At 35.2% G+C, this 15,441-nt stretch overlaps 1 protein-coding gene across 1 annotated transcript in view; it reads right to left on the reverse strand.

Moving 5' to 3' along the window:
* Window positions 1-15,441, reverse strand: part of SEPTIN14 (septin 14) — a 64,732-nt gene that overhangs the window by 7,017 nt on the left and 42,274 nt on the right. Inside the window, exons 7-9 of the mRNA XM_039238108.1 lie at window positions 13,324-13,420; window positions 11,629-11,797; window positions 2,031-2,163 (exon numbers count right to left, since the gene is read on the reverse strand). Of these exons, the coding sequence (XP_039094039.1) occupies window positions 2,031-2,163; window positions 11,629-11,797; window positions 13,324-13,420 (399 nt within the window). The remainder of the gene's footprint in view (window positions 1-2,030; window positions 2,164-11,628; window positions 11,798-13,323; window positions 13,421-15,441) is intronic.

Here is a 15,441-nt window from a genome sequence, read left to right on the forward strand (position 1 = left end):
CAGAGCAATCTTGAAGAAGAAAAGCAAAGCTGGAGATACCACAATTCCAGACTTCAAATTATATTACAAAGCTGCAGTGATCAAAACAGTATGTTACTGGCACAGAATAGACACATAGATCAATAGAACAGAATGGAAAATCCAGAAATAAACCCACAACTATATGGTAAATTAATGTTTAACAAAGCAGGAAAGAATATCCAGTGGAAAAAGATAGTCTTTTCAACAAACGGTGTTGGGAAAACAGGACAGCAACATGCAAAAGAATGAAAGTGAACTACTTTCTTACACCAAACACAAAAACAAATTTGAAATGGATTAAAGACCTAAATTTGAGACCAAAAACCATAAAAATCTGAGAAAAGAACATAAGCATAACCTCTTTGACATCAGCCATAGTAACGTTTTTCTAGATGTGTCTCTTGAACCATAAGAAACAAAAGCAAGAATAAACTCTTGGGACTTCATCAAGATAAAAAGTTTCTGCACAGTGAATGAAACAATCAACAAAACCCAAAGGCAGCTTAAGGAATGAGAGAAGACATTTGCAAAAGACAAATCTGCTAAAGGGTTAGTATCCAAATTATATAAAGGGCTTATAAAAGTCAACCCCCCAAAAAAAACCCCAAATAATCCAATTTTAAAATGGGCAGAAGACATGAACAGACAATTCTCCGAAGAAAGCATGCAGATGGCCAATAGACACATGAAAAGATGTTCATCATCATTTACCAATAGGGAAATGCAAATAAAAACTACAATGAGATATCATCTCACACCTCTTAGAATGGCTAAAATCAGTAACACAAGAAACAACAGGTGTTAGTAAGGATGTGGAGAAATAGAAATAGTTGGCTGTGCAAAGGTGCAGCCACTCTGGAGAACAATATGGAGGTTCCTCAAAAAGTTAAAAATAGAACTACCCTGTGATCCAGCAATTGCACTACTGATTTTTACCTAAAGAATACAAGAACACTAATTCAAAGGGATACATACGCTCCTCTGTGCACAACAGCATTATTTAGTATAGCCAAGATATGGATCCAGTCCATGTGTCCATTCATTGATGAATAAATAAAGAAGATGGGGTGTATATATATATATGCATATATATATGTACATGGCACACTTAAGTGCCATAACTAAGGGGAATAAGGTACAGGAGAAATAGAGAATGTAAATGGTTGATTCAGTTTCTGATCACCTCCTACTTTGGGTTTAAGTTATCATGAGGATCCAGTTATGCTTCCTGTTCTTGGATTCCATAAGATACCCTAGAATAATTCCAAAACTTTACCTTTATACTGAAGCTAAAAGTTTTATTATTTATAATTCAATTGTCCATGACTGAGATTGAGACATCTGTTATAGAATATATAGTCACTATCTTGTTTCTATTGAGAAAGAAGTTCATGTTTAAGGTACCTATTTCTGCTTAAAACTAAAATATTAAGTTAAAACTCCAATCACTTGAAAGAAAGGTATTTATGATTCCAAAATATTTTTTGTCAGTATGTATTGGCACAATCAAAAATATATAAGTAGTCTTTTTTCCATTTATTTGGAAACATAAAGGAATGAAATGAAAAAAAAAATCCAAATAATTCACCAACTAAATGTTCTCTAATTAATTAAGGTGTGTGTTGGTCAACATTTACCGCTTATTTACAAGTGAAAAAATTTTCCTAATGCAGCAGTAGTGTTAGAAAGTAATAACTCTTCACACAAGTTAATAGCTTGAATTTTTAATAAATTAAATTTATTCATGAAAATTCAAATTATAAAATAAAGGTAAATGGGTTTTACAAAATTATTGTCATTTTTTCTAAAAATAAAAATTCTCTATATATTCTAAAAAAATAAAACTGTTGACTATAAATTTTATAGGTGTATTCAAAACCTATATTATAAATAGCTACTTCAAAAATAGCAAGTATCCTCCAAGGTCATCAAATAACCTTTGACATTAAAACTCCAAATTAATAATACACATTAAAATGACACAAATTAGATTAGACCAGCATACTTGCCTCTTTTTCAGATTCTTTAAATGTTGTTTCTTTATCCTTTACTAGCTGCATAAACTTTTGTTTCAATTCTTCTTCTTCCCTCTGACATTGATCATAAAACTTTTGTCTTTTATCTTCATAGATCTCTTGAAAACTACAAAAAAATATTTTATTACTTTCATATTAAAATGTTAATATAAATAAACCTGCAAAAATATACTGCATAGTATATATACTATATACTTATACTGTAAAATATATACTGTAAAAATGTTTATATCATGAGATGTAAAAAAGTGGGGTGCAATATTGAAGAATATATGAACAGTATACCTCAAAAGTACTAGAATTTTGAAACTCTTATATTAGTGATTTCTTATCACCAACACTTTTAGTTATATCACACCTCTTCACATCTTTTGATAATAAAATTTGAGGAGACCTCTACTTTATAAAATTCTTATTTAAAATAAAGCCAGGCATCATCATCATCATCATCATCATCATAGCTATAATAATCAAAACAGTATGGTACTGACACAAAAATAAATACATAGATAAATGGAACATAGTTAAGATCCCAAAATCAAACCCAAGTTTATATTGATCAATTAATCTATGACATAGGAGGCAAGAATATACAATGGGGAAAAGTCTCTTCAATAACCAATACTGGAAAACTGAACAGCTATGTGCAAAAGAATGAAAATGGACCACTTTCTTATACCATACACAAAAAGAAACTCAAAATTAACTAAATACCTAAATGTGAAACCTGAAACCATAAAACTCCTAGAAGAAAACATAAGCAATAATCTCTTGGGCATTAGCCAACATTTTTCTAGCTATGTCTCCTCAGGCAAAGAGAACAAAGGCAAATATAAACTATTGTGACTACACCAAAATAAAAGTCTCTTGTACAGTGGGGGATACCATTAACAAAATGAAAAGACAGCCTACTGAATGAGATAAAATATTTGCAAATAATATATCTGATATGAGGTTAGTAACAAAAATATATAAGGAACTTCCACAACTCAACACCAAAAAGAAAAAAATAAACTGACTTAAAAAAATGGGCAGAGGACATGAATAGACATTTTTCAATGAAAATATACAGATGGCCAACAGACACATAAAAAAGTGCTCAACATTACTATCATCAAGGAAATGCAAATCAAACCACAATGAGATATCATCTTACACCTGTCAAATGTTGGTAAAGATGTGACAAAAAGGGAACCCTTACACACTGTTGATTGGAATGTAAATTGGTACAACCACTGTGGAAAAAAGTATGGAGGTTCCTTAAAAAATTAAAAACAGAAATACCATAGGTTCCAGTTTCCACTACTGGTTATTTACTCCCCAAAATGAAAACATTAATTCAAATATATATGAAATGTTTATTTCAGCATTATTTACCATAGCCAAGATATGGAGGCAACCTAAATTTCCATCAGGGGATGAATGGATAAATGAGATGTGTGTGTGTGTGTGTGTGTGTGTAAAGAATATTACTGAGCCTTAAAAAAGAATACGATCTTGATATTTGTGACAACGCAGATGGACCTAGAGGGTACTAAGCTAAGTGAAATGTCAGACATAGAAAGAAAAATACCATATGATTTCACTTATATGTGGAATCTAAAAAACAAAGCAAATGAACAAACAAATAAGCAAACAAGAAAAGAAGAAACAGAAGAATAAATATGGAGAATAAACTGGTGCTTGCAAAAGGCTAGGGGAATGGGAGATGAGAAAAATGGGTGAAAGGGACTGGGAGGTACAGGCTTCTGGTTATGAAATAAATAAGTCAGGTGGATGAAAAACACAGCACAGGAAATATAGCAAATGATATTACAACAGTGTTGCATGATGACAGACTGTAACTACACATGTAGTGAGTGTAGCATAATGTAAAAGTTGTCAAGTCATTATATGTACACCTGAAACTAATGTAACATTGTGTATCAACTATATTTAATTTTTTTTGTTTATTATTATTTTTTTAATGTTTTATTTATTTCTAGGAGAGAGAGAGACAGCGTGAGTAGGGGAGGGTCAGAGAGAGAGGGAGTCACAGACTGAAACAGGCTCCAGACTCTGAGCTGGCAGTCAGCACAGAGCCCGACGCGGGGCCCGAACCCACGAACCGCGAGATCATGACCTAAGCGAAAGTCGGACGCTTAACCGACTAAGCCACCCAGGCGCCCCTATATTTAATTTTTAAAAATTATTTTAAGAGTGGAAGAATCTGGTTTTCACATCATTTTTAAAAAGTCTGTTTCTTCTCCCAAAATAAAAATTAAAAACCAAGTCAGGCATCTTTCAAATTTAATTCCGTTAAGATAGCCAGTTAAATTTTGGTTGTCTTCAAAGTACCTGAAAAAATCAATATAGCTGGATCATACCACACTGTCATCATTTGCAGCACAAGTCATATTCCACTTATATATCACTAAACACACCTACTCTCAAACTATTTTCACTTGAATTCTACAAAATTACACAGTTGCTTTTCCTCTTTCCTTCATCCAACATTCAATGTCATCCTTCTCAATATCCTTTGCCAGCCTTTATCAATAAAGACTTTGCCAATATTTGAAAATCTCCTTCATGAACATCTATTTCATATAAAATACAAAAATAAAAACAATATAATGTTTTTCTTTTGGATACACATTTCAGCATATATTCATATTGGATACTCATATTTGAGCATATAAATGAGCCCTTAAATTATGTTGCTCCTAATAACTCTCTCCAAATCTAAAGATGATTAAAAGACATAAAATTCAGGACGACCCATTTGGATACAACATGGTGGAGAAGTAGGGGTATCCGAAGTTCTCTCATCTCTCAAACACCTCAGTGTTGAGTCCAAAGGACTTTAAACTCCAAGAGTTCACTTTGGGCAACAAAGTGACAGAGATGCCTCCAGGGACCCATCGGGACAACCTGGTAGGCCATAGGTGTGTGACTGCAAACTTGGAGAGACAAAACAGGCAGCAGAGGAATGGAGGGGAGGGGTCCTCTTCTGCTGAGAGACAAAGGAAAGAGAAAGAGAGGCTGGGGAAGCATAAGACTGTATCTGGACAAGAAAATAACCACAGACCAGGATGGAGAAAGATCCAATCTCTAACTGTGGGGCTTTCTCCGGACTGGGGTGGGCTGCCTTGTTCTCGCACCTGGGGAGTCAGTCTCGGTTCAGTAACTAGTTCAGGGGCACAGTCCACAGTGAGAGAAAACAATCCCCTTCCTGGAGTGCTGTGGGAAGAAGGTATATAATGATTCAAAGGACAAAGACCACCTGCACCCGCCAGCCAGAGACCATATATTAGGCAGTGTAGAGCAGCACTTCCCAAAAGAGGAGAGTACAGAGTGGGAAACCTTAAGATATCAGAGCTTAAGTCCCAGCTGAGCGCCAGGGAGGCACAGAAGTTGGTGGAGTGGGACAAGTCACCTCGTTCGTGCTCACGGCACAGTGAGGACGTCCTGAACAGAGTGGTTTGGGATACCTGGTCCATGGAGGAGAGACTGAGGTGCCATTTTTCTCCCCATTACCAACAAGTGGGGCTTTAGGGAACAGACAGTGGGCCCCCAGAGGAGGCAGGACCTGCCTACACCAAACCATGCCCCTTCAAGCCTGAAAACTGCATATCTACAGGAGCGGGATTGACACTGAAGAACCAGACAGCCCCTCCTCCAGACCAGCGTTGTTGCATTGCATGATTTAATTCTCAGATAATTCTTATTATATAGACATATTCTTCCTTCCTTTACTCCTTCTTATCTCTTCCCTCCTCTAGTCTGGTTATTCTGGTTGTTGGTTTGTTTAAGCAGACATATTTAATCTATTCTTTTTATACATATTCTACACCTCCTTTGTTTTCCTTTCTCTGTCTCTGGATTAAGCTGTATAGTTTCGCTATCTGATCAACTTTATTTTCTTTTCTTCTTCCTCGCCCCTGTCATTTCTCTCTTAGTATGGGAAAAGTCTTTTTCCATCAGCACTGCCTCCATCCTGTTGTTTACTTATAGCTGGCATTACTTGTTTTTGTTTTGTTTGTTTGTGTTTGTTTTTGTATTTTGTTTGTTTTGTTAGATTGTTTTCCTTTCCAGGGTTACTTCGAGGAACAAATTAAAGCAAACCTGGTGGAGGGTTCAAAACATCACTATGAGTAGAGAGATTAAGTAACCAAAGTCACAACAACAGAGAGCAAATAACACACTTCAAAAGACACCGACTGAATAAAAAGGCCCTGGACTGTGTATAACATAGTAGTGATCACAGATGCAAGGCACATAATAACCTTTTAAAACACATAAGGACAGAAAACTAGCCAAAATAATTAAATAATTAAATGGAAGAATTCTCCTCAAAAGAAATTCCAGGAAGAAATCCCAGCTAAAGAATCGATCAAAACAGATATAAACAATATAACTGAGTAAGACTTTAGAATAACAGTCATAATATTAATTGCTGGGCTTGAAAAAAAAAAAAACCCAGCAGAGAAAATAAAAATAAAATATACCAGAAAAAAAATAAACCAGCAGAGAATCTATTGCTGCAGAGACCAAGGAACTAAAAAATAGTCATGATGAATTGAAAAAAATGCTCTAAATGAGGTACAAAATAAATCAGAGGCAGTGACAGCAAGGATTAAAGAGGTAGAGGGGAAAATAAATGTAATAGAATATAAAATTATGAAAAAATATGAAGCTAAGAAAAAGAGAGATAAAAAACATTCTGGATCATAAGGGGAGAATTAGAGACTAAGTGATTAAATGAAATGAAATAATATCCATATTATAGGAGTTCCAGAAGAAGTAGAAGAGAGAGAAAGGGGCTGAAGGGGTACTTAGACAAATCATAGCTGAGAACTTCCCCAATTTGGGGAAGGAAACAGACATTGAAATCCAAGAGGCACAGAGAACTCCCTTCAGATGTAACTTGAATCAATCTTCTGCACAACATAACACAGTGAAACTGGCAAAATACAAGACAAAGAGAGAATTCAGGAAGCAGCTAGGGACAAATGGGCCTTAACTTACAAGGGTAGACACATAAGGGTAGTAGCAGACCTATCTACTGAAACTTGGCAGGCCAGAAAGGAATGGCAGGAAATTTTCAATGTGCTGAATAGGAAAAATATGCAGCCAAGAATCCTTTATCCAGCAAGGCTGTCATTCAGAACAGAAGGGGAGATAAAGGTTTTCCCAGACAAACAAAAACTGAAGGAATTCATCACCACTCATTCAGCCCCACAGGAGATCTTAAGGGGAACTTTGTGAATAGAATGTTGCAAAGACCACAAAGGACCAGAGACATCATTATAAACGTGAAACCTACAGATAACACAATGACTCTAAATCCGTATCTTCCAATAACACTGAATGTAAATGGACTAAATGCTGCAATCAAAAGATAGAGGGTATCAGAATGGATAAGAAAAAAGAAACAACAAGATCCAACTATTTACTGTCAACAAAAGACCCATTTTAGACTTGAGGACACGTTCAGATTGAAAGTGAGGGGATGAAAAACCATCTATCATGCTACTGGAAGTCAAAAGAAAGCTGGAGTAGCCATAATTATATCAGACAAACTAGATTTTAAGCTAAAGGCTGTAAGAAGGGATGAAGAAGGACATTATATCATAACTACAGAGTCTATCCATCAAGAAGAACTAACAATTAATAATGTTTATGCACCAAATTTCAAAAACACTCAAATATATAAAACAATTAATAAAAAACATAAGCAATCTTATTGGTAAGAATGTGGTAATTGCAGGGGACTTTAATACCCCACTTATAGCAATGGAAAGATCATCTAGACAGAAAATCAATAAAGAAACAATGGCCCTGAATGATACACTGGACCAGATGGACTTGACACATATATTCAGAACTTTTCATCCTAAAGCAACAGAATACACATTCTTCTTGAGAACATTCTCCAAGATAGATCACATACTGGATCACAAAACAGCTCTCAATAAATATAAAAGGATGGAGATCATACTGTGTACACTTTCAGATCACAATGCTATGAAACTTGAAATCAACCACAGGAAAAAGTTTGGAAAGCGTCCAAATGCATGGAGGTTAAAGAGCATCCCATTAAACAATGAATGAGTCAACAAGGCAAAAAGAAGAAATTAAAAATAAATGGATGGAAATAAATGAAAATGAACACATGACAGTCCAAACCCTTTGGGATGCAGCAAAGGCAGTCCTAAGAGGAAAATACATCGCAATTCAGGCCCATCTCAAGAAACAAGAAAAATACCAAATACAAAATCTAACAGTACACCTAAAGGAACTAGAAGCAGAACAACAAAGAAACCCCAAAGCCAGAAGAAGAGAAGTAATAAAGATCAGAACAGAAATAAACAGCTGAGTCCAAAACAAACAACAACAAAAAAACCCAACAGTAGAACAGATCAATAAAAGCAACAGCTGGGTTTTTTGAAAAAATAAACAACATTGATACACCCCTAGCCGGACTTCTTAAAGAAAAAAGAGGACCTAAATAGATTTTTTAAAAAATTATGAATTAAAATGGATTTATCATAACCAATCCCTCAGAAATACAAGCAATTATCAGAGAATACTATGAAAAACGACAGGCCAACAAACTGGACAACCTAGAGGAAATGGACAAATTCCTAGACACCCACACACTATCAAAACTCAAATGGGAAGAGTTAGAACATTTAAACAGATCCATAACTAGTGAAGAAATTGAATCAGTTATCAAAAATCTCCCAACAAATAAGAGTCCTGGACTAGATGGTTTCCCTGGAGAATTCTACCAGACATATAAAACAGAGTTAATACCTATCCTTCTCAAGTTGTTCCAAAAAATAGAAATGGAAGGAAAACTTCCAGACTCATTCTATGAAGCCAGCATCACTTTGATTCCAAACCAGACAGAGACCTAGCAAAAAAAGAGAACTATAGGCTAATATCCCTCGTGAATATGGATGTAAAAATTCTAACAAGATACTAGCAAATCGAATTCAACAGCATATGAAAAGAATTATTCACCATGATCAAGGGGGATTCATTCCTGGGCTAAGGGCTGATTCAATATTTACAAATCAATCGATGTGACACATCACATTAATAAAAGAAAGATAAGACCCATATGATCCTGTCAATCGATGCAGAAAAAGCATTTGACAAAATACAGCATCCCTTCTTAATAAAAACCCTCAAGAAAGTCAGGATGGAAAGAACATACTTAAACATTATAAAAGCCACGTATGAAAAGCCAACCGCTAATATCATCCTCAATAGAGAAAAACTGAGAGCTCTCCCCCTGAGATCAGGAAAATGGCAGGGATGTCCACTCTCACCACTGTTGTTAACATAGTGTTGGAAGTCCTAGCGTCAGCAATCAGACAACAAACTGAAATAAAAGGCATCAAAATTGGCAAAGAAGAAGTCAAACTTCCATTTTTTTGCAAAGGGCATGATACTCTACATGGAAAACTTGACAGACCCCACCAAAAGTCTGCTATAACTGATATGTGAATTCAGCAAAGTCGCAGTGTGCAAAATCAATGTACATAAATCGGTTGCATTTTTATACACCAATAATGAAGCAACAAAAAGAGAAACCAAGAAACTGATCCCATTTGCAATTGTACCAAGAACCACAAAGTACCTAGGAATAAACCTAACCAAAGAGGTCAAAGATCTGTATGCTGAAAACTATAGAAAGCTTATGAAAGAAATTGAAGAAGACACAAAGAAATGGAAAAACATTCCATGCTCATGGATTGGAAGAATAAATATTGTTAAAATGTCATTACTACCCAAAGCAATCTACACAGTCAATGCAATCCCAAACAAAACTGCACCAGCATTCTTCCCAAAGCTAGAACAAACTATCCCAAAATTTGTATGAAACCACAAAAGACCCCGAATAGCCAAAATAATACTGAAGAAGAAAACCAAAACGGGAGGTATCCCCATCCCAGATTTTAGCCTCTACTACAAAGCTATAATCATCAAGACAGTATGGTAGTGGCACAAAAACAGACACATAGACCAATGGAATAGAATAGAGAACCCAGAATTGGACCAAAAATGTATAGCCAACTGATCTTTGACAAAGCAGGAAAGAGTATCCAATGGAAAAAAGACAGTCTCTTCAGCAAATGGTGCTGGGAGAACTGGAAAGCAACACGCAGAAGAATAAAACTAGACCACTTTTGTACACCATACACAAAAATAAACTAAAAATGGATGAAAGACCTAAATGTGAGATAGGAAACCATCAAAACTTTAGAGGAGAAAGCAGGCAACAACCTCTTTGACCTCAGCCGCAGAAATTTCTTGCTCAACACATTTCCAAAGGCATAGGAATTAAAAGCAAAAATGAACTAATGGGACCTCATCAAGACAAAAGTCTTCTGCACTGCAAAGGAAACAATCACCAAAACTAAAAGCAACCAATGGAATGGGAAAAGATATTTGTAAATGACATATCGGATAAAGGGTTAGTATCCAAAATCTATAAAGAATTTACCAAACTCAACATCCAAAAAACAAATAATCCAGTTAAGAAATGGGCAGAAGACACGAATAGACACTTTTCCAAAGAACAGATCCAGATGGCCAACACAAACATGAAAAGATGCTCAGCATCACTCATCATCAGGGAAATAAAAATCAAAAACACACTGAAATACCACCTCACACCAGTCAGTCACTAAAATGAACAACTTAGGAAACTACAGATGATGACGAGGATGTGGAGAAATGGGCACCCTCTTGCACTGTTGGGAATGCAAACTGGTACTGCCCCTCTGGAAAACAGTATGAGGGTCCTCAAAAAATTGAAAATAGAACTACCCTATGACCCGTCAATAGCACTACTAGGAATTTATCCAAAGGACACAGAAGTGCTGATGCATAGGGGTACATGTACCCCAATGTTCATAGCAGTGCTTTCAACAAAAGCTAAATTATGATAAGAGCCTAAATGTCCAACAACTGATGAATGGATAAAGAAAATATGGTTTATATATATATATTGGAATACTACTTGGCAATGAAAAAGAATGAAATCATGCCATTAGCTGCAATGTGAACAGAACTGGAAGTTATTATGCTGAGTGAAATAAGTCAGTCAGAGAAAGACAGATATCATATGTTTTCACTGATATGTTGATCGTGAGAAACTTAACAGAAGACCATGGGGGAAGGGAAGGGGGGATATTTATAAACATAGAGGGAGGGAGGCAAACCATAAGAGACTCTTAAATACAGAGAACAGAGGGTGGATGGAGGGGTGGGGGAGAGGGAAAAATGGGTGAGGAGGGCACTTACTGGGATGAGCATTGGATGTTAGATGTAAGCGATGAGCCATGGGAATCTACCCCAAAAACCAAGAGCACACTTTACACACTGTATGTTAGCCAATTTGGAAATATATTGTATTTTAAAAAATTAAAATTAAAAATAAGACTTTAAAAAATTCAGTATGACTCATAATGTGAAAAGTAGTTATTCTCATTCCCAAATGATTGCATCTCATGGTTGTAGGGGATTTCTAAATCACCCATTAGCTTGTTCTGGCATGATCTCCTCCACTCACCTAAGCGGCTTATTGTCTGGGCCCACATCAGTGAAGCCCATTTTCTCCAGTTTGCAGCACCTATAACGTTCATAGTGCTGAATGTGAGTTTGTTCTTTCAGGTCTTCCATATTTATACAAAGAAGCATATCCCGGAGCTTGACAAAGTCACAATGATTTTCATTTTCCACTAGGTAGAAATAGAAAAATAAGAAATTAACAACACTTATTATCAATCCTTGGCACCCAATAATTATTCTTGAGTGGATATGCACATGGAAAACATTTAAAATAACAGTTAAGAGATTGTTCTGTTAAATAGCTATAATTATTTGTAACTATGATTATATGGTACATAACTATTATAGGCAGAGTTTATTTTTGACCAGGAAAGTTGCTTTAAGTTTATTAGACAAAGAATAAATAAGAAACAGCTAAATTATGTTATATTAGTGTACGGCATAGTTTTTCATTAATAATTGTTAGTATTTTACAAACTGCCACCCAAGGTATTTCACTAAGTACTAACAAAGAATTCACTAAAGTAAGTAATTTTATTAATGCAATCCTGCTGATATGAAGGCATTAAAAACTATGCATGCTTTAGTTCTCTAATTCTATTTATACCCCATGTTTATGAGACCAAATTAGTCAATATTCAATATCAATCAATAAGTTTACATGGTTTATTCCTGTGTTTGTCATATCCATACTACTGAGGACAATATATATTTTATTGTGCATGATACTGTAACAAAATTTAATATCCATTAAAATATATTGTTATTTTAAAAATTAAAAAATTTTTTATTTATTTCTGAGGGAGAGACAGCATGAGCAGGGGAGGGTCAGAGAGAGAGGGAGATACAGAATCTGAAGCAGGCTCCAGGCTCTGAGCTAGCTGTCAGCACAGAGCCTGACATGGGGCTCAAACCCACAAACCATGAGATCATGACCTGAACCGAAGTCGGATGCTTAACTGGCTGAGCCACCCAGGAGCCCCTAAAATATAGTTCTTAAGTATGTTTCGTAAGTCTAATTTTTAATATATCAATTAATAAAACAACATTTTTGAAACTGGTACAAGTGGAAATAATCCAATCTCCAATAATCTGTATTACAACCATATAAACCAGAGAATAAATGACTGCTTATTATAATATTTCAACTCATCATGATGTTAGATGACTAATATAAGTACCAAGGTACAAATTTTCCAAAGGTAAGTTACATTTCTTTATTTTAAAAATAGCTTACCATGCTATTTTTCTAGCAGCCACTTTACAAATTAAGTAGTCATTAACTCATGTAACAGGTTGTAAACACTGGTATTTATGCTTTAATGTTGTTCAAAGTTCTTTTGTTCAAAGCACTGTCCAACATTCTGAATGTAATAGTTTATGCAGAGAGACATACTATGCATATGTCAGTTTGGGGTAAATGAGGAGGTTCTACCAAACCTCTGTGAATTTTTGTCAAAAGAACCACCTAGTAAACTCTTGTGAGAATGAATTATAGTCAACGTGAGACTTTGTTTAAATGAAAAAGAATCTGTGCTCCTAATTAGTAACTCTCAATTTACTATTTAGTAACAATTACCACTATGGACTCAAGTTAAAATATTTTAGGACGATGAAAATACACACACACACACACACACGCGCACACACACACAGTCTTTCCAGAGCAAGCCTGCTCACTCTTAATCACATTTACCTTGTAAAACTCCCCAAGGGTACTGACGTCCTCTGACCATTCTTTTTCCAACTTTCACTTCATCCATACTCCCTACTACAGCAAAAGGTAATTGTCCCTAGAAAGTAAGAACAACTTTCATTATGTTCCCTTATACAAATCAGGCCTACTATGTTACCTATTTCTGTTATGGAAATCAAAAAAGAGAGAAGAATATTATTATAAGTTTATTCTTATATACTTATATATCGAAAGTTTATTCGATATATATCGAATAAGTTTATTCGAACAAGTTTATCTACCCTGCCTCAGATTTTATGACTTGGCAGTAAATTTGTGCAATTTATACCCCACATTTATGAGAGTTCGTGCATTATTGTCAGGTTGTGCACGCAACTGAAAACTATCTACTGAGTAGAACCCAAAGCAAGGGATTCTGCTGTTGGGGAATACGAATAAATAAATAAATAAATAAATAAATTTTACAAATAGTTTATTGTCAAGTTGGTTTCCATATAACACCCAGTGCTCATCCCCACAAGTGCCCTCCTCCATGCCCATCTCCCTCCTCCCCCCCACACCCATCAGTCCTCAGTTTGTTCTCAGCATTCAAGAGTCGAATAAAAAAATATTTTCATTAGACACAATTTTTTTCACATTATCTTTACCCCAAAACACAAAAAAATGGAGGAAATAATATGTAAACCACTTTTTAAATGTTTATTTATTTTTAATAGAGAGAAAGAGAACAGGGGAAGGGCAGAGAGAGGGAGACAGAGGATCTGAAGTTGACTCCTTACTGAGAGCAGAAAGCTCGAGGTGGGGCTCCAACTCATGAACTGCAAGATCATGACCTGAGCCTAAGTTGGACACTTAACCAACTGAGCCACCTAGGCACCCTATGCGTAAACCAGTTTTAATTCTAATAAACAAGTTAAGGATGCCTGGATGGCTCAGTTGATTAAACCAATATACAAATTAAATGGAAAAGTATTAAGAAAAAAACTATAATAATTAGTTAATGGATATACAATTAGAGTATGTTAATAAATAGTACTATACATGTCTCAGTGAATTCTAAACATAATTAAAGGGTCTTTCTGGGAGATGAAAATCAGAGGGATTCTGAAAATTAATATGCAACCAAAGGAGATTTGGGAAGATAATAAGCAAAGTAGGAAGAATAATCACAGGTAAAAATAAGGTTTTGAACAAGATGCAAAGACAGCATAAATATACAAGATAAATTCATGATCTGTCAGAAGTTACATAGATTGTTTGGATAGAAAGGCTGATATACAAAAATTGTCTAAGATAAAAATTATTAAGCATTATGTTAAATACTTAATACCTAACAGCGTTTAGTTTATTAATTGATTTTGATGAAAAGGTATTCCTTATGAATTCCTAGAGGTACAATTAGGAAGGGCCAAAATCTTTAAGACAAACTCTGAAGAAAATTCAACACAGAAGAATATAAATTTTGTAGTACTCAGGTTTTCAATTCAGAAGTCTATTTAGTTTGTGAAATCTTAAAATAAATGGTGTATGAAAAATAACAAAAGAGAAATGGAAGAAACATAATTAGTATTTATCCATTATTTGTTATATCTAGACCCTGTGTATCAGCCTCAACAGTCATATCATGATCCCATCGTGTAGATACATTAAAAACCTCAGAGAAGATAGAAATTATATAAGATCCTATGGATTTTTAAAATAGTTTTACTATTTAAAAATTTTTTAATTTAAATCCCATTAGTTAACATACAGTGTAATATTAGTTTCAGGTGTACAATATAATGATTATTTTTTTAATTTTTAAAAATATTTTACTTATTTCTGAGAGAGAGAGAGAGAGCGTGAGCAGGGGAAGGTCAGAGAGAAAGGGAGACACAGAATCCGAAGCAGGCTCCAGGCTCTGAGCTAGCTGTCAGCACAGATCCCTATGCGGGGCTCAAACCCACAAACCATGAGATCATGACCTGAGCTGAAGTTGCAGGCTCAACCGACTGAGCCACCCAGGCACCCCTAGAATATAATGATTTAACACCTCCATTCAACACTCGGTGATCATCACAAGTGCACTTCTTAACCCCATCAACTATTTTACCTTTTCCCCCTGCCCATTCCCATCTG

This window comes from Hyaena hyaena, unplaced genomic scaffold (assembly GCF_003009895.1).
Source record: "Hyaena hyaena isolate Hyena2069 unplaced genomic scaffold, ASM300989v1 scaffold_135, whole genome shotgun sequence".
Taxonomy (NCBI): Eukaryota; Metazoa; Chordata; class Mammalia; order Carnivora; family Hyaenidae; genus Hyaena; species Hyaena hyaena.